At 37.3% G+C, this 26,530-nt stretch overlaps 2 protein-coding genes across 4 annotated transcripts in view; one reads left to right on the top strand and one right to left on the bottom strand.

Annotated features, from left to right (window-relative positions):
* The window catches only part of EVC (EvC ciliary complex subunit 1), a 107,384-nt gene extending 96,949 nt beyond the window's left edge, over nucleotides 1-10,435 (top strand). For both annotated transcript variants that reach the window (XM_031943804.1, XM_012552338.3), the window contains 4 exons: nucleotides 1,246-1,372; nucleotides 2,802-2,895; nucleotides 4,635-4,743; nucleotides 9,034-10,435. In XM_031943804.1, the coding sequence (XP_031799664.1) occupies nucleotides 1,246-1,372; nucleotides 2,802-2,895; nucleotides 4,635-4,743; nucleotides 9,034-9,115 (412 nt within the window). In that variant the 3' untranslated portion in view covers nucleotides 9,116-10,435. The remainder of the gene's footprint in view (nucleotides 1-1,245; nucleotides 1,373-2,801; nucleotides 2,896-4,634; nucleotides 4,744-9,033) is intronic.
* A 14,284-nt stretch (nucleotides 10,436-24,719) lies between these two features.
* CRMP1 (collapsin response mediator protein 1) overlaps nucleotides 24,720-26,530 on the bottom strand; it is a 73,676-nt gene continuing 71,865 nt past the window's right edge. For both annotated transcript variants that reach the window (XM_031944240.1, XM_031944241.1), the window contains exon 14: nucleotides 24,720-25,918. In XM_031944240.1, coding sequence (XP_031800100.1) covers nucleotides 25,827-25,918 — 92 coding nt within the window. In that variant the 3' untranslated portion in view covers nucleotides 24,720-25,826. The remainder of the gene's footprint in view (nucleotides 25,919-26,530) is intronic.

The raw sequence follows: 26,530 nt of genomic DNA, 5'->3' as shown, positions 1-26,530 counted from the left end.
GAGAACAAAATTTCCACATATTAGGCAAATCAAGGGAAGGGAAGGTCTAGAAGGAAATTCTTAAAGAGCTCTCCAAAATTGACTTGAACTGAATTAGGACACTCTTTAAACTTAGTACTATCCCCTTCCTCTTCTTTTTCTTAACTTCCTTATCTATCTGCTCTCCTTAAAGCTTTTCTTTTTTTGTTTGTTTGTTTGTTTGTTTTTAGAACTTGGGGCCTCCTTTAAAGCCAATTATATTCTGTTGTATCTATAGAATGTTTCCTTAGAAATTGAATCAGGACCATCATCGTAAAATTCAGATAATTGCTCTCCCACTAGTTTCCACTTATCTGGTTCTTATTCTTCATCCTTAGAGATCCAAGGAGACATGTATTCTAATGTTTCTAAGAATCTAAAGATTTGCTCCCAAGTTATAATCACACTTTTCCTCTTTATTAACCTAGCTATGCTTTCTACATACCTCCCTCGGAGTGGGGGAGACTCTTTTCTTACCATCTGCCCCATTTCAGCTAAAAAATGAAAGTGACTAGTTTAGCCCTTGCCAAAGTTTTCTGCTTGACTATTTTGTACTCACCCTAATTCCAGGTCATGGACTTCTCCACTGAACTCATGATCACGTCAGTCAAACTGCTCAGTACAGGTCCTTGGCTACTAGGAATCAGTGGCTGCTGAAGATCCCACCCAGACCTGCAGAATGGATCTCCTCTTGTGAGAGGATGATACAAGGAAACCGAGAGGCAGTGGCTGTTCTCTGACCTCTCTGACTGAGAGGCCGTTGCATTTTCTGACCTCTCTCCTTTACCTTCTGCCTCCAATTTATCTCATTCCCAGTCCGCCAGTGACACCTGTGTCAGCAAAGGCTGCCCTGCAGCTTCTTCAGATGCTGTGATCCACAGCTGTGGAGGTTCTTGGGGAATTAACCTGCCCCTCAACAGGGGTCCTGTTCCATGCAGAGATCTTATAATTCTTGTTCTCACCCACAGACTGAGCCTGGCTTCTGATTTGCCATTCCATCCTGAGATATGGGAGTCCAGTCTTGCCCTACATGCATCAAGGGCCCTGGGGATAGGCCTTCCCAGTAGTCTCCACCTCTCCTCTGCAACTTAAAAACATAGCATCCACTTGGTTCCCAATTCTGAGACCTCAGCCTTTGCAATGCACTTAGTGCTGTTGGGAGAAAGCTCCCTTCCAAATAATCTTCCCTTATGAATGGTGTCTATGGCTTATGTTTCCTTTTGCAAGGATGTTGTCACAGCAGAAGAAGTTCTTGGCCCAGTTTGACGTGCATCAGCAGATTCGCTTGGCATCCCTGAAGCAGACTGCGGAAGTCATGGATCACCTGGGAGCCCAGCTTGAGACCGAGATGAAGGTATCATTGACTGAATTGCCTCTTTGGAAAACCAACGGTCAGTTCAGTTTAATAAAGTATTTGTATTTGTGCAAGGACATACTTGAAATGGCCAAGGAAAACTGGCTTTCTGCACAAAAAGAAATTTGCATTTATAAAATTTCTTTCCCCCCCCCCACAACAACCCCGTGAGGTAGAGTATAATATTGCTTCTGGTATGAAAATGAAGAAATTAAGAATCAATGTCATTTCCCCAATGTATTATTGTTGTTTAGTAAATTGTTTGCATCCAACTCTCCAAGACACCATTTGGAATTTTTTGGCAAAGATATTTCAGTGGTTCCCCATTTCTTTCTCCAATTCATTTGACAGATGAGGAAACTGAAAGGGCTTAAGTGCCCAGGATCAAACAGTCTGAAGCTAGATATGAACTCAGGTCCCCCTGACTCCAAGCCCAGACTACCTAGCTTGTTCAAAGTAGTATTGTTATTAAATGTCAGAGCAGGTCCCTTACCTATATCTCTTGGGATTTTATTAAACTAGTGACCTTCTCATTCTATCACACTCTCCCTGTGAATGGAAAGGAATGAGGTCTATCTTTTGCAAATTTCCCTTCAGGCAATCAGAATAACATTAATATATATGATTTGGTCTGGACTGGCAATACCTAGGGTTTCCTATTTAATAGGAGTGTCCATGCAGCTTAAAAATCACTCTAATAACTGAGCCTGATAATAAAATTGTATCATCATGCAAATCCAAAACATAACATCTAAATACGGTGACTGCTTCTTAAACATGTTTTCCAGGATATATCCATCCAGATAAATGCTGACCACTCCAAAGTCGTCCCCTAGGAAGCTGGGAGATTTTTTCCCCAGCAATGCTGTTGAGTATTATTCAGTTTGTTTCTGGACTTGCAGTATAGAACGCCTTTTCGCCATGCTTTCTCAGGGGGAATCTTTGTATTTTGAGGATAGATTTGACCATTGAAAAGAATTCCATATCTCAGACACAAATCTTGTGATGATGGAGGGCCACGGGATGAGTTGGGTGATGCCATTTTTGTTTATAATCAAAGTGTCTGTAAGAGAATGAGGATGACTTTCTGTAAGGTGGTATGAGAATAACTCTGGATTTGGGACTTGAAGACTTGCTGTCCATCCTCACTCCAGAGCTGTCAGTTTGGGTCAGCCCATTCTCCTTTCTTGACTCCTCCTCATCTGTGAGTTGAGGATGACATTTCCATGTCCCTTAAAATAGGCTCATTGGGAACGAAGAGCTTTCTAGCTACACTTTTTAGTCACACAGAAATGTGAGGAGAAGTCCATAGCAGTTTTCACTTCCTCTAAATGTTGGCCCTGAAGATCAGATTGGATTAGGATCCACGGAGATGGGGGGGCCCCCATCAAATGTTCTTATTGTTGATTTTCTCCCCTTGCCTACTCAGGAAGCCGAACAGATCTTCATCACTGAGCTGGCGGCATTGGCTCGAGTGCCTCTCACTGAAAATAAGCCAGCAGCCAACAAGAGAGGACAGCCTGGTGAGTGAAGAGGAAGAGCCAGGACAGGGAAGCCAGAGGACCTGGCTTTCAATTACTAGTGGTATCACAAGGCAGGCCACTTTACCTCTCTCTGTCATGTGTGAAATAAAGTATACTTTCTTCCCCAATTACCTTAGAGGACTGTTGTAAGGACTAAAAGCAATAATGATTATAAAGCTCATGACAAAAATAAATATCAACTGTTATGATCATGATCATCATCATCATTAATACTATTCATTAGACTCTTTAATGTTTCATCATTGTATGTAGGCATCTTAAAGTTATAGAAGGCTATATTAGTGGACAATGAGGGCAGCTAGGTGGTACAGGGATGGAGTGCTGCGTCTGGAGTCATGATTCATCTTCTTGAGTTCAAATCCAGCTTCAGATGCTTCCTAGCTGTGTGACCTTGGGCGAATGACTTAATCCTGTTTGCCTCAGTTTCCCAATCTATAAAATGAGCTAGAGAAGGGAATGGCAAACCCCTCCAGTATCTCTGGCAAGAAAACCCCAAGTGAGATCACAAAGCATCATAACAATGAAAAACAATTGAACACCACTAAACCAGGGGAATTAAAGGACTAGAAAATTCAACCAAGAGTTTAAAGGCCTCCAGGAAAAAGTAGTGTTTAATAAGCTTGTTATCTGGAGACCCACCTAGCTAAATTTGGCCCAGGGGGTCTGACTAGTGGGCTAGATGACCTGGTCAAGGAAACTCAAGACTGAGGATAGCATCTACATGCATAGAGGAAGATGCACTACTGAATGTCCCGTTATTCAAAATATTATGATTCTAACTATCAATCTGAATTGAGTTCTATTAGTTATTCAATCAGGGGAGATCCAGGATTAACCTTTTCCCTAAACTTCAGTTTCTGAATGTGCAACATACATGCAAATATAAACCAGTCGATAAGCATTTATTAAGTGCTTATGGTGTTCCAAGCACTGAACATAAGTAAGTGAGAAACTATATAAGGTAGCACACCCAAGAGAGAATTTTTTTTGGGGGGGGGGGTAGGGAAGTAATAGTGAACTAGTTGCATCATTGATTTACAAGTCTTAGAGTCACAAGCATAGAATTTTTGATCTAGAAAGGACCTTAATATCAGAGCTGCAAATAATCATAAAATAGAGATATTAGAGTTTGTAACTGGCTTCTAGATGAAGCATTCCCCAACTGTCAGTGCCTGGCAGATAGCAAGTGCTAAATAAATGCTTCTTGATTTGACTTGCCACCATCACCTTGGATCTATTATTGGTTTGATTTTGCATACCCCCATAGTTGTACACTCAACTGGGAAATAGGCACCTCCTTCCCAGGATTCTTGTGAGGATTAAATACAGTAATATTTAGAAAGTGCTTCTCACACAGAATCTGAGGTGCTATGGAGTGTCTGCCACACAATAGGCTCCAAATAAATACTCAGAAATCAAAAGACAAGGTCAGAGCTCCAACAGACCTGAGGGCATAGAACATTCAGCTTGGATGGGCTCCTCAATCAAAAGATCATAGATTGTTATCTAAAAGCAGAAGATTTGTTACAACATGGAACCTGAGATTTCAGAGCTCTGGTTAATCCAAAACTGCAGATGTTAGATTTGGAAGAGTCTTACAGACCTCGTAGTCCAAGTCCTAATTTTATAGGAGGAAGTGGAGGCCATAAAAGAGAAATGATTCATCCAGAGCATGTCATTGGTAAATATTTGAAGCTAAAATAGTCTGTCTTCTGCAGAGAAGTGTCTGAGGAACAAAAAGAAGAAGCTCCTCCCTCAAGAAAACAATGAGCCAGTTCTGAATGAAGGTGACACTCCCTCCAGGGGCCAGACTTCAGGAACTTCCAGGTACAATTGTGGTCTACAAGTTCCATTCATAACCCTACAGGTCTACCCTAGTTCTATCATTTAGTCAGTGCAATCATGGCAGCAGTTTGCTGGTGAATGTTTAACAAATGGCTCTCTGAAAAAAAAAAAGAAAGAAAATGGATGCCAGCTCACTTCTAATTAAAATTCACATTATATTAAGATTTTCTCCATTCCCTTATCAAGTCTAGCTAATAAACAAAATAACGCCAACCATGTTTTGGAGCCTAGATGGGCCTTTTGTACTTCATTCATCTTTCTTTATCACACTGCAATTTTTGATGCTGCCCATAATCCTCTCCCAGATAGTTCCTCCTTTCTAGATTTGGATGAAATTCCTTTCTCCTGTTTTTTCTCCCATCTCTCTGGCCATTCCACATTTAGTAGTTTTTCAGTAGAAATCAAAGGAATAAACATTGGCAATGAGAAAATAAAACTATCACTTTTTGCAAATGATATGATTGTATATGTAAAGAATCCTAGAAAATAAACTAAAAAAAAACTAATTGAAACAATTAACTTCAGCAAAATTGCAGAATATAAAGTAAACCACATTAATCATCAGACTGTTTATGTTTTATCAACAAAATATAGCAGGAAAAAAAGTGAAGTGAGTAGAACCCAGAGAGCAATTTGCACAACAATATTATAAATATGACCAATTGAAAAAGATTTAGCACCTAATCAATAGAATGTTCCATTCCAATTCCAAAGAATTCATGAGGAAACATGCTTATCCATTTCCAGAGAGAGAGAGAGAGAGAGAGAACGGATGAATTTAGAGCTTAGATCAAAACATAATTATTTTTCTTTTTCTATTTCTTTTTTCTTTTGGAATATGACTAATGTGGGAATATGTTTTTCATGATTTCATGTGGTTAATAAGTATTGTAATTATTGCCTTCCAAATGCATAAGAAAGGCGTGAAGTGGGTAAACAATTTGGAACTGAAATAAAAATAAAATTGAATGAAAAAATGGGATAACAATGCTGAGTAATATTAGCATGAGTTTGATAAGAAAGAGATAATTCGGTTATATGCAGCTTTGATCAGATCTTTGTCAAATACTTGGAAATATAAGAGCTACAAAGAATATACAAGAGGATAAAATGTATATAAAAAGAAATCCAATAACATGCTAGCATGCATAAGGTTAGGTTGGTTGACAAAGGGAAAGAAGGTGATGATATTTGCTTTACATTTATTATCTATTAAAAGGCATCATGACCAGCTGTTTTCCAGAATTAAGTTAGGTGACAGAAAGTCTTGTTTAGCCATTATAGAAGGGAGGTTGTGAAATCACCATTTCTCAAGAGCTTTTAAAATGGAATTATTCAACTATCTGCTTTTGATCATTAAATTAAAACCAGCCTGTGATAAGGAGCTAGACCAGATGACAGCTTCAAGGTCCTTTCTAGCTCCCTGAGTCTAAATAAATCATAAAAACTTAAAACTGGGGAAAAAAACCAAAATCTTAAAGGTCATTGAATCCAAATTCCCAACTAGTACAGGAATATCCAATTCACTGTCTCTGGTAGATGACTAACCAGTTTTTTGCTTGAACATATCAAGTAAAAAAACAAGCATTAGCTAACAAGACAGCATATTCCACAATGGCAAGCCTTAACTGTTGGATGATTTTTCTTTTTCATGAACTAAAATCTGCCTTTCTGCAAGCTCCACCCAGTGCTCCCATTTCTGCCTTCTGACCTTGGCCAGAACAAATCTAAACCCTCTTCCACATGAAAGCCCTTTACATACTTGAAGACTGTGTGAAGTGGCCCCAAGTCTCCTCTCTTCACACATCCACAAATGAACTTCCTAACTCATGCATGTGGATGTGACTTTGGGGAAAATCTTAGTGTGTATCTCCTAGAAAGAAGTGGTAGTGAAGTTGATCAACAGATAAACTCCAGAGATCTTTAGATTCCAATCTATAACTTTTATTAACTTTATAATAATTACAAAAACATTTACATTTCAATAGCTCTGGTGGTTTAAAAAAGTAAAAAAATATTTTTATCCCCATTTAATAAATGAGACAACTGAGGCTCTGAAATGTTGAATGACTTGTCCAAGATCATATCCTGTTCCAGGTCTACCGATTCCCAGCACTTGGGGTCTTCCCAACACTCAATGCAGTTGGCCAACTGTACCCATATCATGCGTTGGTTTGTGGACTGTTCTGAGATACATGACTGCATGTATGATAAGTATTGTGGAATATTTTGCTCAGTTTGGTAGAGTCAAATATATTAGGCCTTTATTCTGCCTTTAGGTGGGAACTAACAGGTCTAAGGATTTAATCAGCCATGTATGCACCAAGTCTGCCCTCTGCTGCTCTGATACATCATGCATGAGAAGTGTACAGAGCTCTATTGGAAAGAATGGGATGAATGATGATGAATAGCACAGACAGGAAGATTGGAGAATAGCTGGTTTTATACTCTCATTTGTGGATAGAAAACTAAGATCCAAAGAGGTGAATCTTTCCTTGATAAGGGCCAGAACTCTGAAACAAGGATTCTTACAAGATGTTAAGTTAGTGGAATTGATAAATATTAAGTAGTTTAGCATGGTGCTTAATAGTTCTCTAAGTTCAGTATTATTGATTTAATCTTACAACAAATAGTGGTTTCCTAGTGATAAAATGATTGGTTTATTCTCAGTGTAGAGCATATAAGCCAGGGGGGACCAGAGAAAGATTCATTCATCTTCAGTCAGTCTCTTGGTAGCAGGGCTCTCCTCTTGCATTTTCTCCACTGAAACCAAGTTCCCTCTGAAGGCCACGAGAAAGCTAGCTAAGCACAGGAGAAGGAGACAATAAAGGATTTGGACTTTAATACCTGGCTATTCTTGTGATGATTAATCTGCTGAAAAGAAGGCTGCCCCAAAGACCTCCAGGAAAACCACCAGGAACATCATAGATAAGGGCAGAAATGGGACTGGAAGCCATGTCATGGGAGTCTCCATCTTGGCTTTCTCCACTGTTCCATATTGTCTCCCCAGAAGGAGCCGGCTCTCTTTCTCCTGGCTTTTAGAACTTGTGCCCCAAGGTACCTTCCTTGGGTACCCCAAGGTACCTTCCTTGGGTACCCCAAGGAAGCTGTGGGATGGAAAGAATGGCAGAATAGGAATCAAGATCCCTGACTAGCTGTGTAGCTTTGGGCAATTTCATTTCCCTGAGCTTCAGGTTTTTCCCTCCATGAAATGCACCTGAGCTTCCCAGGACCTATTTCATGGATCTGTTCTATAAAAACTGTCATGGCACTTTGAAACTCTAGGAAGGTGACTTCTTATGACCACCAGCATACGCTTGGTACCATGTGGCTGAGTGAAATCATTATTTCTCTCCTATATTATTTGTCAATTTTTGGATAAGGACAAAGTCTTGTCCTCCTTTCTTTCCTCATTTAGAAATAAAGCCCTATAAGTTATTCAGGCAGCCTTTAAAGCATAAGGCTCATAATGAAATGAAATCTTGGGCAAAACTGACCCAACAAGAAAACTCAACTCTGTTCAAAAGGTAAAGAAATTTTAGTTTAAGTGAATTGATGGATTCTGGCCCACTGTGTTTACTCAACCAGATCTGGGGGAAAGTAGATTATGCCTTTTGTCCAACTTGTCTTTATGAGTAATATGGCAATAAATAAAATCTCTTTATTCAAGACTGAGTGATGTGAGTCATTTTTCCTAGACTCTCATTAGAATAAGCCCACTTCTCTTTATAATACTCATTATACACCTTAATTGTTAACCAATCATAGGTGATAACCATCCTCAGGAATACCCACTCTTCCAAGGGCATATAAGTGTTGAGGGTTCCATGAGGGATCTTTGGCTTTCAAGAATGCTGCTGACCCCTTTTATTAATTTATTACTAAAATGATTAAAGCTCCTTTTTTCTACTTTTGATACTTCACAAGACTTGACCCTTCTAAAGAAAGAGCAGCCATCAGTTTAATGAGTCATGGATTTCAAGCTGGAAGGCCCCTAGTTTGGATCCTTCATTAACATATGAGGAAACTAAGGTTCAGTGATGTTGAGGAGCTTACCCAAGGTTATGCAAGTGAAGTGGAAAGACCAGAATTTGAACTTGGTCCTACTCACTCTATAGCAGATATCTTTTCCATTGCACCAGCCTGTGTGTGTTTATAGAATCAGTTGCTTTCTATTCATTTAGAATAGATTTTGTCTTTACATTCTGAGAAAAAATGGAGACATTCTTTACCCAAGTTCTCATTATTTCATTTCTTCTATTTTATAAATAGTAAACTGCAGAATTATGGTGAAAGTGAAGTTGGCGAATTTGAGAAACCAAAGAAGTTCAGGAAAAAAAGAAGTAACTTATAGTTCCTTGAAGAGGCATCAAGATGTCAGAAGCCGTACAGCAGAAGAGCCAAATGGCCATATGACCTTGGGCCTAGATGTCCCAGTGTTGACTGTAGAAGATACTTGAGAAATCTTCCTTGTGCCATTTTTGGTGAGGTCCAGTCTGATGATGTTCATGACAAAGGACTTGTAAAACTTTAAAGAATGATGTAAAGGGAAAGTGCTATTGTTATCTAGGACCCAAAAAGCATTTTTAAAAAGTCCAGAAGAAAATAATGTTTCTTTCGAGTTGTGTGAAATGATCATGGCCTTTGCAAATCCATTAGTTTACTGTATTACTTTGGGCCAATCAATCTTACTCCCTGGTCCTCCTACTGGTCTTCATGGGCCTTCCCAGGTCTGATGGTCTATGTAAACCTCTTCCCCACTCTGAGGTTGGATGTTCTGGGTTGTATCCTCCCTTCCAAATTAAAAAAAAAGTCTCATTCTATGAAAATGGTAATTATTTTAAAAAGAAAATTAATTTGGAAAATTAATATGACTACAAACATGTTCGTGAATGACAGAAATGTGGTCAGATTGACAAAGCAGGCTTCCCTTTTGTTCTTATTTCTTTAGAAAAGTGATTTCATAAGTCTAGCCAATAGTGCCCTCCGATGGTTGAAAAATATTTCATTCCAAGTTCTGGGAAGGTTGACTTTCTCCTATCAACGTCTCTATCAACAAATAAACTTTCATGCAGCTCCTACCAAGTATCAAGTGCTCTGCTAAATGCTGGGGACTCAAAAAGAGGCAAAAGCCAAGCCCTGTCCTTAACGAGTTTGCAATCTTAGATTCCTTCAGAAAGAACTTTTCTTTCCACACTGAGCTTTTCAATTCAGTTATTGGATATCAGAGGTGCATGAGACCTAGATTTTCCCCATCTTTTTATAGCCAATAATCAATTGAAAGTAGGACTTAGTAGATAGAAGTTTATCTTTGCAATCAGGAAGACATATTCCAGACCCATCTCTGACACACACCAGCTGGTGAGCATGGGTAAGCCGCATAACCTTTCAGTTTCCATATCTCCCTAAGACTGTCAGTCATAGGAGAGGTTGCTTCTCCTTATCCGAAAGCAAAGTTTCCACTATGGGAATTCCCCAATAGCAGTAAAAATCATTGATTTATACCAAAAAGTAAAGTTTGGAATTCAGACAGCACTTTGACATTCGTCTGACATTTAATGTACTCTAGATCATTCAATGAGCTTAAGAGTGTGTTGGAATGAGATGATTCAGGCTGGTTCCACTGGCCTTGTGATGAAGAGAGCCCTCTACGCCCAGAGAGAGGACCGTGGGGACTCAGTGAGAATCACAACAGAGCATTTTCACTTTTTGTTGTTTGCTTATATTTTGTTTTTTTTTCTCATTTTTTATCTGATTTTTCTTGTGCAGCAAGAGAATTGTATAAATATGTATACATATATTGCATTTAACATATATTTTACCATGTTTAGCATATATTTAACTACCTGCCGTCTAGGGGAGAGGGTAAGGGAAAGGTGGGGAAAATTGGAATACAAGGTTTTGCAATGGTTAATATTGAAAAATTATCCATGCATGTTTTGAAAATTAAAAAAGCTTTAATAAAAAAAAATGTGTTGGACAGCTAAGTGGTGTATTAGAATCAGACTTGGGTTCACGAAGGTACATGTTCATGAGTTCAAATCTGGCCTCAGACACCAGCTGTGTGACCTGGAGCACAATACTTCATCTTGTTTGCTTTAGTCTCCTCATTGGTAAAATGAGCTGCAGAGGGAAATGGCAAACCACTCCATTATCTCTCCCAAGAAAACCCCAAATAGGAACACAGAGAGTTGGACTTGAGTGAAATGACTGAAAAAACCAACCACAAAAAGTAATTTAAGTGCTGGAAGTAAGTACTATAGCCCAAGGAACTTGATTGACTTGTACAGTAAAGAGCAGAGTCAGAACTTGCAATTGAATCCTCTCCTCTAACTCAAAATCCAGTTCTCTTTTTAATAAACTATTCAGACAAACCTGTGAAACTTGGCCATAGCATAGTATATATATATATATATATATATATATATATATATATATATATAATGACAATCTAAATTAGCAAGTGAATTAAGAAGGGAATCTTCGAGGAATGATATCAAATGTGTTGTTCCAAGGTAGAAATCAACTGGAGGGGAAGGAAGGTTTGCTCTGACTCTTAACATCAGTTGGAAGAGTGCTTTCTGACCTTCAAAGGCCCAGATTAAAACTCTTAAGTGTTTTAATCATATCAAGGTCAGATGATAATGGTATCTAAATTAGGAACCAAGGACCCCTGGATTTGCACTCACAGTGCTTAAGGGGAGTTCTTTGAGAACTCCACCAAGCGGGAGAAAAATACTACTAGAAGTCAATAGCTGTGAAGTATTGCTACCCTTTAAACTTGAGCCTACTTTTACTTGGAATTGGTGTGGATTTGGGGAAGTGTGACATCAACTTTTTTTTGGAGGGGGAGAGAACCTTTTTTAACTGTATTTTTTACTGTGCCATCATAGTAAATACTTTTTTTTCCTAAAAGCTATTTAAGTCTTGCTGATTAAGTTAATTTTCAGCTGATAAGATGGTGGGAGCTCAAGCTAATGGCATTTTCTTTCTCAGATTTACCACCAGACTCCAGAGAGAAGAGACTTGGAGTACATAGTTTTGGTAACCTGATTCATCAGTGACAGTAGGAGTTAGAATGGCAATATTTAGAGCTAAAAGGAGCAATTTTGACTTAATTAAGTCTCTTTCTCTCTGTATGCTTTAGTCTTACTGGTAAAATGGGGATGATATTCAGTTGACCTGCTCCTTGGGACTAGAATTAAACCCAACATTGTCCTGTAGAACAATATGAAATTTGAGAAGAATGTGAACAGTTAATACTATGAAGCATTAGAACATCTTGGATATTTGATTAGGTTTTAGATGATGAATGCTCTAAGTGCGCCTTTCCTCCAGCCTCCTCCTTCAGCCAATTTAATAATTAGCCACCTACTTTGGTGACTAGCTAATTAATGGCTGTTCCAAGTGTAGTTCAAGACTCACCTTTTATGTGAAGTCTTCTCTGAATAAAGGAAGGAAGGAAAACTAGAGGAAGAGGAGGAGGAGAAGGAGGAGGAAGAAGAAGAGGAAAAGGAGGAGGAGAAGGAGAAGGAGGAGCAGGAGGAGGAGGAGGAGGAATAAGAGGAGGAGGAGGAGGTGATATAGTGGTGGTGGTGATGGTGATTAAGCAAAAGAGATACAAATGAAAAAATAAATCTATCTCTGCTATCATGGAGATAACATTGTAATATGGAAAAATAACATATAGGAATATTTTGAAAATCAGATGGAAAGACCAAGAGGTCTTTAAGATACAACAGAAAAATAGTAATAACTTTTTTTAATGTAATGATCATTGATAAAGACATGTCTTTAGAATTATCTGATGCTGTCAAAAAGCTTTAATAATTTAACATTTCGTTTCTTAGAAATCTTCAGTATTTTAACTACTCAGGAGGCAGGGATGATTATCCCTGTTGCATGACCAGTAGCAGACTTAATTTCCGTGAGTGTTGCTCCCTTGGGTTGGTCCATCCTGTCACATTATACTTCTTGGATTCCGGAATCTCCTTCAAGAATTATTTCATATTATACTTGCTCCCTTAAGCCTCTCCTGACCTTCTCAGCTGCTAATACCTTCTCTTTTCATATTGCTTTCTCTTTACTCTGTTTATGTCTTGTTTAGATTGGATTATTTAAATGTCATCTCTTTCATTAGAATGCTCTGTTCTCTTACCCTGAGGTTTTAATGATGAGAAATTCTGGGATTGTTTTTGTCTTCTTGGTATTGTTTGGCACTTATCAGAATGTCTGGAAAATAGAAACCATTTAATAAGTTGCTTGTCGACTTACTATTCTAAAATAGTCGGAAATAGCTGAAAATATCCAATAATGGTGATTCTATCATCTCCCAAGGTAGTCTGTTCTATTTTTGGACATTTCTAAAATATTAAGTACATATTTTTCATAAAAATAAATTTTATTTCATAAAAAATTAACAGAGATGACTATAACTGTTTTAGTCATTTATACAGTTTTTAAAATTAATCTATGGCAAACTCAAGAGTTAAAATCTAATGTTTAAAAAACAAATTTCTAAGTTCTTATTAAAAATTTAGTAGGCTGATCCATCTTCCATATGTATAACTTCAGTGTTTTAAATTGCCCTCAAACCAAAAATAGTCATCCTGAAAGTATTCCTCTGGGTAACAATTCTATTTTTAACTGTTCTTGATGTGGTCAGGATTTAACCATACTATAATGACTTAAGAATTTTAGCTATCATGGCTTTTAAAAAAAAAATTACATTTGCCTCCTATTTAGAATACTAAAATATCTAAAAAACATAAAATGGAGATGTCTCTAGTAAGATACAGAGCTTACACACAGAAAAAAATATTTAAAAAAAAAGTTTATTTTGTAAGTCAGCTGATACAGATCAAATTACTAGGTACAAAATGCAGCTGACCACTACTCTTTTTTTTTTTTTTAATAGCCTTTTATTTACAGGATATATGCATGGGTAACTTTACAGCATTAACAATTGCCAAACCTCTTGTTCCAATTTTTCACCTCTTACCCCTCCACCCCCTCCCCTAGATGGCAGGATGACCAGTAGATGTTAAATATATTAAAATATAAATTAGATACACAATAAGTATACATGACCAAAACGTTATTTTGCTGTACAAAAAGAATCAGACTCTGAAATATTGTACAATTAGCTTGTGAAGGAAATCAAAAATGCAGGTGGGCATAAATATAGGGATTGGGAATTCAATGTAATGGTTTTTAGTCATCTCCCAGAGTTCTTTTCCTGGGAATAGCTGGTTCAGTTCATTACTGCTCCATTAGAAATGATTTGGTTGATCTCGTTGCTGAGGATGGCCTGGTCCATCAGAACTGGTCATCATATAGTATTGTTGTTGAAGTATATAATGATCTCCTGGTCCTGCTCATTTCACTCAGCATCAGTTCGTGTAAGTCTCTCCAGGCCTTTCTGAAATTATCCTGTTTGACCACTACTCTTGAAAAATAAAATCCTTTTTTTTTTTTTTTTATTTAATAGCCTTTTATTTACAGGATATATACATGGGTAACTTTACAGCATTAACAATTGCCAAACCTCTTGTTCCAATTTTCACCTCTTACCCCCCCCCAGCCCCTCCCCTAGATGGCAGGATGACTAGTAGATGTTAAATATATTAAAATATAAATTAGATACACAATAAGTATACCTGACCAAACGTTATTTTGCTGTAGAAAAAGAATCAGACTCTGAAATATTGTACAATTAGCTTGTGAAGGAAATCAAAAATGCAGGTGTGCATAAATATAGGGATTGGGAATTCAATGTAATGGTTTTTTAGTCATCTCCCAGAGTTCTTTTTCTGGGCATAGCTAGTTCAGTTCATTACTGCTCCATTAGAAATGATTTGGTTGATCTCGTTGCTGAGGATGGCCTGATCCATCAGAACTGGTCATCATATAGTATTGTTGTTGAAGTATATAATGATCTCCTGCTCCTGCTCATTTCACTCAGCATCAGTTCATGTAAGTCTCTCCAGGCCTTTCTGAAATTATCCTGTTGGTCATTTCTTACAGAACAGTAATATTCCATAATTTTCATATACCACAATTTATTCAACCATTCTCCAACTGATGGACATCCATTCAGTTTCCAATTTTTAGCCACTACAAAAAGGGCTGCCACAAACATTCGTGCACATACAGGTCCCTTTCCCTTCTTTATAATCTCTTTGGGATATAATCCCAGTAGAAACACTGCTGGATCAAAGGGTATGCACAGTTTGATAACTTTTTGAGCATAGTTCCAAACTACTCTCCAAAATGGTTGGATTCGTTCACAACTCCACCAACAATGCATCAATGTCCCAGTTTTCCCGCATCCCCTCAACAATCATCATTATTTTTCCTGTCATCTTAGCCAATCTGACAGGTGTGTAGTGGTATCTTAGAGTTGTCTTAATTTGCATTTCTCTGATTAATAATGACTTGGAGCATCTTTTCATATGACTAGAAATAGTTTCAATTTCTTCATCTGAGAATTGTCTGTTCATATCCTTTGACCATTTTTCAATTGGAGAATGGCTTGATTTTTATAAATTAGAGTTAATTCTCTATATATTTTGGAAATGAGGCCTTTATCAGAACCTTGACTGTAAAATATTTTCCCAGTTTATTGCTTCCTTCTAATCTTATCTGCATTAGTTTTGTTTGTACAAAAACTTTCAGTTTGGTATAATCGAAATTTTCTATTTGTGATCAGTAATGATCTCTAGTTCTGCTTTGGTCATAAAGACCTTCCCCTTCCACAGGTCTGAGAGGTAAATTATCCTATGTTCCTCTAATTTATTAATAATTTCATTCTTTATGCCTAGGTCATGAACCCATTTTGACCTTATCTTGGTGTATGGCGTTAAGTATGGATCAATGCCTAGTTTCTGCCATATTAGTTTCCAATTTTCCCAGCAATTTTTATCAAACAGTAAGTTCTTATCCCAAAAGCTGGGATCTTTGGGTTTGTCAAAGACTAGGTTGCTATATTTGTTGACTGTTTTATCCTTGAACCTAATCTATTCCACTGATCAACTAATCTATTCCTTAGCCAATACCAAATAGTTTTGGTAACTGCTGCTCTATAATATAATTTTAGATCTGGTACAGCTAAGCCACCATCATTTGATTTTTTTTTCATTAATTCCCTTGAAATTCTTGACCTTTTGTTTTTCCACATGAACTTTGTTGTTATTTTTTCTAGGTCATTAAAATAGTTTTTGGGAGTCTGATTGGTATAGCGCTAAATAAATAGATTAGTTTAGGTAATATTGTCATCTTTATTATATTTGCTCGCCTCTATCCAAGAGCATTTAATATTTTCCAATTGGTTAGACTCAGACTTAATTTGTGTGAAAAGTGGTCTGTAATTTTGCTCATAAAGTTTCTGATTTTCCCTTGGCAGATAGATTCCTAAATATTTTATATTATTATTAGTAGTTACTTTAAATGGAATTTCTCTTTGTAACTCTGATTGTTGGATTTTGTTAGTGATATATAAGAATGCTGATGACTTATGTGGGTTTATTTTATAACCAGCAACTTTGCTAAAGTTGTGAGTTATTTCTAATAACTTTTTAGCAGAATCTCTGGGGTTCTCTAAGTATACCATCATGTCATCGCAAAGAGTGATAATTTGGCTTCCTCATTGCCTATTCTTATTCCTTTAATCTCTTTCTCAGCTCTTATTGCTATAGCTAGCGTTCTAATACAATATTAAATAGTAATGGTGATAGTGGGCAACCTTGTTTCACTCCAGATCTTATTGGGAATGGTTGCAGTTTGTCTCCATTACATATGATGCTTACTGATGGTTTTAAATAGATGCTGCTGATTATTTTAAGGAAAAGTCCATTTATTCCTATATTCTCAAGTGTTTTTAGTAGGAATGGATGTTGGATTTTATCAAATGCTTTTTCTGCATCTATTGAGATGATCATATGGTTTTTGTTAATTTGGTTATTAACATGGCCAATTATATTGATAGTTTTCCTAATATTGAACCAGCCCTGCATTCCTGGTATAAATCCTACTTGATCATAGTGTATTATCTTGGAGATGATTTTCTGTAGTCTTTTGCATAATATCTTATTTAAGATTTTAGCATCAATATTCATTAGGGAGATTGGTCTATAATTTTCTTTCTGTTTTCAGCCATACCTGGTTTAGGTATCAGTACCATGTCTGTGTCATAGAAGGAATTTGGTAGGACTCCTTCATTCCCTATTTTATCAAATAATTTATATAGCATTAGGCCAATTGTTCTTTAAATGTTTGGTAAAATTCAATGTAAATCCATCTGGTCCTGGGGATTTTTTCTTAGGGAGTTGTTTAATTGCCTGTTCTATTTCTTTTCTGAAATGGGACTATTCAAGCAATTTATTCTCCTCTGTTAGTCTGGAAGTCTGTATTTTGGAGGTAGTCATCCATTTCACTTAGGGTTATCAAATTTATCGGCATAAAGTTGAGCAAAATATACTCTTATTATTCTCTAATTTCCTCTCCTTGGTGGAAAGTTCTCCTTTTCATTTTTAAGACTACTAATTTCTATTTCCTCCTCCTTTTCTAATCAGATTTACCAAAGGCTTATCTATTTTATTGGCTTTTTGTAGAACCAACTCTTAGTTTTATTAATTAGTTCAATAGTTTTTACTTTCAATATTTTAATTTCTCCTTTTAATTTTAGAATTTCAGTTTAGTATTTGATTGGGGGTTTTTAATTTGGTCTCTTTTAGTTTTTTAGTGTGCAGTCCAATTCATTAATCTTTTCTTTCTCTGTTTTATTCAAGTAAGTTCTAAGGATAAAATTCTCTTATTACCGCTTTGGCTGCATCCACAAATTTGTATGATGTCTCATCATTGTCATGTATCTTGAGTGAAATTATTAATTGTATCTATAATTTGCTGCTTCACCCAATCATTCTTTAAGATGAGATTGTTTAGTTTCGAATTACTTTTTGGTCTATTTCCCCTAACTTTTTGTTGAATGTAGTTTTTATTGCATCATGATCTGAAAGAAAGCATTTACTATTTCTGCTTTCTTGCATTTAATTTTGAGGTCTTTATGTCCTAATATATGGTCAATTTTTGAATAGGTTCCATGAACTGCTGAGAAGAAAGTATATTCCTTCTATCTCCATTCAATTTTCTCAAAGATCCAAATACCTAATTTTTCTAATATTCTATTTACTTATTTTAATTTCTTTTCTTATTTGTTTTGTGGTTTGATTTGTCTCAATTCTGAGAGTGCAAGGTTGAGATCTCACTATATTACAGTTTTGTTGTCTATTTCTTCTTGCAACTCTCTTAACTTCTCCTTTAGGAAGTTGAGTGCCATACCACTTGGTGCATATATGTTTAATATTGATATTGCTTCGTTGTTTATGTACTCCTTTAGCAGGATGTAGTTTCCTTCCTTATCTCTTTTAATTAGATCAATTTTACTTTTGCTTGATCTGAGATAAGGATGGCTCCCCTGCTTTTTGACTTCACCTGAAGCATAATAGATTTTGCCTCAGCCTTTTACCTTTACTTTATATGTATCCCCTGCTTTAAATGTGTTTCTTGTAAACATATTTGTAGGGTTCTGACTTTTGATCCAGTCTCTGTCTGCCTCCTCTTTATGGGGAGTTCATCCCATTCACATTTACGGTTATAATTACTAAATCTGTATTTCCTGCCATCCTAATAACCCCAGATTGTGCTTTACTTATTCTTGCCTCCCCAACCCTCTTTCCCCTTTTTAAACTTATGTACCCTCTTGTATCACGATACTTATCCTCTTTATAATCCCTCCCTCCCCTTTGAGTCTTTCCCCTTCCTTCCCTTATTACTCTTTTTCTTTTCCTCTCTCTCCCCTGCTTTTAATGAGGCGAGAGAGAATTTTCTCTAAAACAAATGTCAATTATTTTTCTTTGAGCAACTCTGATGAGAGTAAGATTCACACAATGTTCCTCCCCTCTAAATTCCTCAGATATGATAAGTTTCTTAGCCTCTTTGTGGGATGTGGTTCTCTTTTATCCCTCTCTTCCCACCTTATTCTGCCATCATCCCTTTCCATATCTACTTCTTTTTATGTTATATCATCAATCAAATTTTACATGTATTCTTTTTGTATATCCACAACAGAAATACAATTCTCAAGAGTTATTTTTACCTTTTCTGCATCTCTTGAGTTTTATTCTTGGAGATCAAATTTTTTGTTTAATTCTGGTTTTTTCTTCAGAAACAAATGAATTCCATTTGTTTCATTAAATGTCCATCTTCTTCCCTGAAGAAAATGCTCAGCTTAGCTGGGTAGTTTATTCTTGGCTGCATCTCAAGTTCTTGTGCCTTTCGGAATATCATATTCCAGGCCCTTCTTTCCTTTAATGTAGAGGCAGCCAGATCTTGGGTGATCCTTATTGTGGCACCTCGGTATTTAAATAGTTTTTTTTTTGGCTGCTTGTAAAATTTTTTCCTTAATCTGATAGTTCTGAAATTTTGCCACAATATTCCTTGGGGTTTTATTTTAGGTTTCTTTCAGAAGGTGTTCAGTGAATTCTTTCAATGCCTATTTTACCTTCTGATTCTATTACATCTGGCAGTTCTCTTGATGATTTCTTGTAAAATAGTATCTAGGCTCTTTTTCATCATAGTTTTCGGAAAGTCCAATAATCCTCAGATTATCTCTCCTAGATCTATTTTCCAAGTCTGTCGTTTTGCAAGTAGATAATTCATGGTTTTTCCAGTTTGTCATTTTTTGTTTTTGTTGACTGATTCTTGCTGTCTCAATGAATCATTAGTTTCAATTTGTTCAGTTCTAATTTTAAAGAATTATTTTCTTCATTAGCTTTTTACTTCTTCTGCTTATATGTCCAATTGAGTTTTTGAATGTATTGTTTTGGTCTGTGGAATTTTTTCCATTTCACTAATTTTTTTAGTGAATTATTTCTTTTCCAATTCACAGATCCTACTTTCAGTGTGTTCTTTGTCTTTTCCAATTCACAAATCCTACTTTCTAGTGAATTCTTTATTTTTTCCAATTCGTATTTCAGGAAGTTGTTGCTCTCTTGTAAGGCTTCTCTTTCCTTTCCCCATTTAAAAAAAAAAAAGAAAAGAAAAATAAAATCCTTAAAGTTGTATCTTCTGGAAAAGATGCCCTCAAACTCTAACTGATTTAGGTGGTGTGAAATATAATCAAAGAAGACCAAAGATTTGGCATGTTATATCATTTGCTGCAAAGTAAGAAGACCTTTCTCCATTCAGTTTTGGTCTCAAAAGTCAGCCCACAAAGCTCTTTCTGTTAAGTACCCATTATGTGCCAGGAATTGTACTACGAAGTGGAGAAAGGCAAAAATATAATCTCTACCCTCATGGTACAAGACAAAGGCCAAACATAAAGAAAACATGGCATTCATTCCCTTCCCTCCCTCACCTGCCCCAATTATCCAAGCTTATCACCTGCTACTCTCCAACATGAATTACTCTCTCCTTTTTACCTGCATAATAGGAATGCAGCAAAGTTCTTTTGTCATCATCATCTAGTGTTTAGATAGTGCTTTAAGGTTTTCAAAATTCTTTGCACATATTATCTAATCTTATCTTCATGAAATTCTATTTTCATCTGGAAGGTAAGTGCTAATATTATCTCTATTTTACAGATGACAAAACTGAGGCTCAGTGACAAAAACAACAATAACAAAATAGCTAAGTCATATATATATATATATGTTAAATAGTTATATATGATATATAATAAACAATATGAATATTATAATAAATTATATATGGATATACATTACATATTCTATGGTAATAAAAGATATAATAACAGAAAGCAATATTCTAGACACTGTGTTTCATGCTTTATACATGTTATCACAATAACCCTGAGAGATAGGTGTCATTATTGTCTCGATTTTATGTTTGAGGAACATGAGGCAAACAGAAATTAAATGACTAAGTCAGCCATAGTGTCTGTAAGTGGCTAAAACTGGATTTGAACTCAGGTCTTCCTGATTTCTCCGTTATTAAACTGTAAGCTCTTTCAGGGCAGGGACTGCTTTATCTTTTCTTTAATTATTAACATTGAAGATGAGAAATGATCATGATTTGGACATGACAGAGAAGTTGCATGGCCTAGTGGATAAAGTATTGGATTTTCCCTAAGGGACACCAGAATTTGAGTCCTTGTTATGTGATTGGATAAGTCAATACCTTCTCTGGACTTCAATTTTCTACTCTTTAAAATATAGAGATTGGAATAGAAATTCTCAAATGAATAAAATATGTTTTAAGACTGTAATGGTATATTATGTAGCAAAAAGCGTTGAATATGAATGATTCAAAAACTTGGTAAGATTTGCATAAATGAGTTCAGAAAGAAATGAGTACAGCTAGTAAGATATTTTACATGATGATCAGAATAATGTCAATGACTACAACTTTGAAAGACTTCTGAATTACAGGCAAAGTAATGATCAGTCATCGCTTCAGAACCTGACAATGAAATGTGTCCTGTTCTGAACCCAGCCGACATAGTCCTGTTGTCCAGTCTGGGGACTGGAATGAACCTGGTTGATCATATGGCTTCTAGAAGATTGCTCAGTAATGACTCAAGAAAGGCTATTCAGCAAATAAATGACAATGGTTTATCTGGGTGTGGCTTCCCTGATCCTATGATTGTCACAATGGTAAGCGTGGTCAGAAAAGTATGTTTACCTGGACAGAAGTGACATCTCAAGGAGCCTGTGGAGCTCTAGTCTTCTGGGCTTTTAGGCTCTGTCATTGTTCTCCATATTGGACTGACTCTAAGAAGATGTGATCAACTGATCAGAAAGTGGATAAGGGAGTAGAGGTAAGGATCTATTTCTTTTCCTTTCTTTTTAAGGAGACAAGCCTCGGCTATTACCAAGGATGGGATGGAGACCACTCCTGTATTCTACACCATCCACTTTGTAAGATCCCAACTTTTTTTGCTCCTGATCTAGATATTGGTATACTCTACTAGGGCTATTAAGTACACTCTTAGGCTCTTAGGGTGCCCACAGTAGCAGCTCTCAAGAGTCAGTGGGAAACTCCTTCTTCCTGCATAGTTATGTATTCCCCGATGATCGGTTGCCCCTTCAGGGCGGGCCCCGGACCCCGGGGATTTGACTGATGAATGAGAAAAACACTCATGTCTCAGTGGAAAAGTGTGAATCTCAAGGGTTGAATAGGTTCAGTTGACTTTTCTTTTGTATTCCGTTATCTTTTTCTCTACTTACAGACTCACCATTTTCCCAAAGGATGTCACCAAAGTCTACAACTTCCATGTCACTTTGATTTTTCTTCTCTGTCTTCACAAATCCAGTTAGTTGTTGAGCTCCATAGAATCTCTTAGCTCTTTTCTCTTCTTGCTCGGTCCCACCATCATTTAGGTCCTCCCCCCTTCTTACCCTGACTTTTGCCAAGGCCCCCCTCATTGCACTCTCAGGTCTTTTCCTGCTGTGAGTCCTTCTGTGCACAGCAGTCAAAGTGGTTTTCCTAAAGCACGGTTCTGACCACATCACTCCTTTACTCAACATATTGACTCTAAAACTAAATACGATGTCATCTTTATCTCATCATCTGAATTCTATTTTTGTAAAAGTTAATATAAGATTTGTTTTTGTAGTTGTCTTTTATCATTTCATTTCTAAAAAGTTCTCTTTCAGTCAAGTTCTACTTTTATATAAATTTGTAATATATACATATTGATAGACAAGTAGGTAGGTAGACAGAAATAAATAGACCATTTATTCAGTATTCATTATGTGCCAGGAACTATGCTATGTAGTAGGTGTAATTATAAAAAGCAAATAAAACAATCCCTTTCTTCGAAGTGCTTATGTTCTTATGAGCAATACTATAAAGGAGAAAGGTAGGGTCTGGGCTGAATAATGGAGTGGATATGGTGGGAGAGTGAGGAGACTATGGTCAAGAGAATGCATGAAGTGGTTTTTGTTTTAAGTAAGTAAATATCTGCATTTTTTGGCTGTATGCTCCCATCATTTTATTATCAAATGTAAGATATTGGATAACAGTCATAAAGCTATTGGAAAACTATCAATTGTTCAGGCCTTTGCTGCCAGCCTTCTTATTTCTAGGAAATGTTTCTCCTAACTGCACGCACCATTTCTTGGCAGAGAGGTGATGGAATGATAGCCTGGGACATTTTCAGACATAGAGGATGTGTTGATTTATGTAAGGGAGAACTTCTCTTTGGAAGAGCTGTGAGTTTGTGTGTGGGAATGGGACAAAATGGGAAGTGTTAATAAAACATTAAAAATACAGAACAAAAAAATCAGAAGATAACAAACCTGATGATTCTGTTACTATTTTTTTGAAATTTAATGTAGATTAAAAAAACATGATAAATAATAGAAATTTATTGATATATACATATATATGCATGTTATGTTTGTGTGTTTTATGTGTTCTTTGTATATCTAAATGTTGTATTTGTGATGTCTATGCTCATCTAGCTCTGACATTCCATGTTTTATATTCTAAAGTTCCTGCCAACTCAAATATTGGATATTCTGTGGTGACATTTTCATATTACCCTGTAATTCTATCCAGAACGTAGCCGAGTAGCTGAGAACCAGAATTGAGTGCTTTCAGTGATCTACTTTCCCATATAAATCTTTTCCTGCTCCTGCTTAATAGGAAGATCAGAATGCTTAGGACATTTTATAAACACTCACAGCCTATTTAAGGAGAGGGCTAGTGGTACCAGGGAAAGAGCTTTGAATCTGGAATCAAGGGTTTGAGTGACATCTCTATCACTTGGCAACTGTGTGATCTTTCACAAGTCAGCTCTCTGATTTTCTCATATGTATTTGTTTTGGGGTTTCTTTTTAGGGGAGTGTTTGTTCTGGGGAGGCAATCGGCTTAAATGACTTGTCCAAGGTCACCTAGCTTGTAAATGTCTGAGACCAGATTTTAACTCAGGTTCAACTGATGCTAAAGCAGGTGCTCACTGCACCACCTAGCTGTCCTGGTTTTCTTACATATACATTAGAAATAAGAACCCCTATATTCCCTATATCAAGGGTCATTGTGTGAAAAGCACTTCATAATTATTACATAAATGTGAACTGCCATGAGACAATAGAAAAGTCCCATGAAGCAAGACAGTATGGATGCTTTTATTTTAAGAAGCTGTTAAGCTCCTGCAGTTACTATGAGTCCAAACTCTAGCACCTGTGTTGGTCCTTCTAACATTAAGTAGAAATTAAGTAGAAAAATAAAATATTATTGTATTTGTCTGTGTTCATTGGACAGTTTGCCCACTTCCTAAAAAAGAACTCTGAACATTAAATAGGTTATAAATATTATGGTCATCATTATAAGTGCTTTTAGAGACATGTTTTGTCTTCATTATGATAAGGGAAAAACTTGGGAATTCCATGGTGAACCTAACTTCTCTACAGATATTTGTAAAAAATCAAATGCGCGGTACAGGGCCGGGCACAGAGCAGTATTCTAGACATGCTTATTTCCTTGCCCATTTATTCTATGCATCCTTTGCTTCAGTCATTTCCAGATGTGTTCACTCTCTTGATCCCACTTGGGGTTTCTATGCTGAAGTGATTGGCCATTTCCTTCTCTATCTCATTTTGCAGATGAGGAAATTAAGGCAAATAGAATGAAGTAACTTAGCCAGGATCACACAGTGACAAAGTGTCTGAGGCTGGATTTGAATTTATGATCTGATGATTCCAAGCCCGATGCTCAACCCAGTGTACCACTTACCTATTCTAGACATCCTTCAATAGCTTAATGACAGAAGTTTGATGTTGGACAGCTCCAGTTTCAGTATTTGTGTTTGCTTCTTCCCTTTAAAAGCAAATGCACACCAGGGCCACAGAGTTATCCTGCTGAGGGGTTCAAGGTTGGGAGAGTATGGTCATGAAGCATCCACTTAAAGAGAAGAAGAAAAACCCCACAGTCCAGTTCACAGATCAGTTAATTTTGTTTATTTCACAAGCTTTGAATTCAGAAATAAGAGCCACAACAAGTCATTCTGGGACAGCATCGGTAAGTAAAAATGTGTGTGATTTCAAAAGAAAACTTTGTACAAAACTTTAAAAATCAGACTGCCACTTCAGCCATCTCGTAGGTACCCCAAAACCCATGCGAACCCAGAGTGCCACTGCCTCAGGGGACAGAGCCCTGAATGGTATGTTGGGGAGCAGCCATTTCTTGTACAACCCTTGGCTCCGCCTGAACTCAAAAGCTGACACAATGAAAACAGACTAGAATGGACAGTATGGGGAGGTACAGTTGTGACAGAGACCAGATTTTCTGATACAAGACATGGATACCTCTTCCTAACTGAGAAAAGGGGAGTGATCTTATTGGCAATGTTAACAGTACCATGGATCAACAGTATTGACAGGAGCTGCCCCTGAACTGCCTTGGTGAACAACCTCAGTTCTTGGAGCAACCTTGTTGGGCCGTGTCAATAGGATATACTCTTGAAGCAACCTAACTGTATTGTATCAGTAGGAACTGCTTTCTGGCTTAAAACTTGAGCAGTGTGTGTGTGTGTGTGTGTGTGTGTGTTGGGAGGGAGGGGATTCTTCCTTTGAAGAGTTTCCAATGTGTCAAGTGAGGGCATTTAGTCATGGTGTTGTATCTAGGTCAATCATTGGCAATGTGTTCTAGGGGACTCACTCACAGACTGGCATAAATAATTCAGGAACATGCATTCACTATCCTAGTACAACTACAGGGTGTGGAGGAACCGTCGTCATTCAGATTCAAGGACAAAGCTAAAACCTGGACCCGCTGACAGAGCAGCGGGTGCGCCATGCTTTGAGTGACTATGGGATGGAGACACAATGTTGAGGAGGCAAGTAGTTCCAAGCAAATACACCACACTAGTATCACTTCTTCCTATACCGAAAAGAAAAGGGGAGGAGGGAACCAATCCCAGAAACACCATTCTTTTTTCCCATTAGTACCAATAAAACTGGATTGCAATAACACTGACAGAAAAGGGAAAGGATGCGGTTCCTGCAATCCTTCACTCTAGGTCACCCGTTCATCGTCAGGGCTCAGCCGAGGCTGGTGATGTTGGAGCGGCCCCCGGGAGGTGCCACGATGCGATGGCCGGTGCGGCGAGGGTTGTTGTCGTCTATCTGGGCCCCTGGAAGAGAAAGATCGAGCCAGTCAGCTTCTGGGCCCCAAGGTTGGAGGCAGAAGGGAAGTCTGTTTGACCTAAGCATATTGGAGTCTGGGTTATGGCGGAAAGAAATCGGGAATCAGTGCTAGCAGATCCGATCTGATTGTTGGTGCATCCTTGTTTCATAACAAGGGGATGGTCCTTTCGCATCTCAAGGCTCAGTTGCCTTACTTGTAATATTATGAGTAGTGCATGTACTTCCCACATGACAGCACTATTGTAAGGAAAGTGGTTGGGGAGAGGCTGTATGGAAAACTAGATCTTAAATCCCATTGCTGGCACAAAGAACTCTTTCTAAATCATAGCTCATTCACTCTGGACTCCACTCAGATTACTTCTTGCTAGTTTTGCTTCCCTATATCTTCCAGACATTCCAGTGAACTTCCTAAAATCTGTATTTTAAATGGGAGGACTGATCCGGGTTCCTAGTAAAATAGGCATTTCATAGGCTAGCAGGCTCTTTAAATAAAACCTGCCAAACTTGGACCTTTCTACAGGAAAGTTACATGAGCTTGGTCAAAGCTGGGAGTGTTCCTCGATCTCCTGTCTCTCAATGGCCTGCAAGTCATTGGAGGT

Source organism: Sarcophilus harrisii, chromosome 6 (genome assembly GCF_902635505.1).
Source record: "Sarcophilus harrisii chromosome 6, mSarHar1.11, whole genome shotgun sequence".
NCBI classification, from domain to species: domain Eukaryota; kingdom Metazoa; phylum Chordata; class Mammalia; order Dasyuromorphia; family Dasyuridae; genus Sarcophilus; species Sarcophilus harrisii.
Note: the sequence above shows the minus strand (reverse complement) of the source record. Positions and strands in the feature narration are given on the sequence as shown.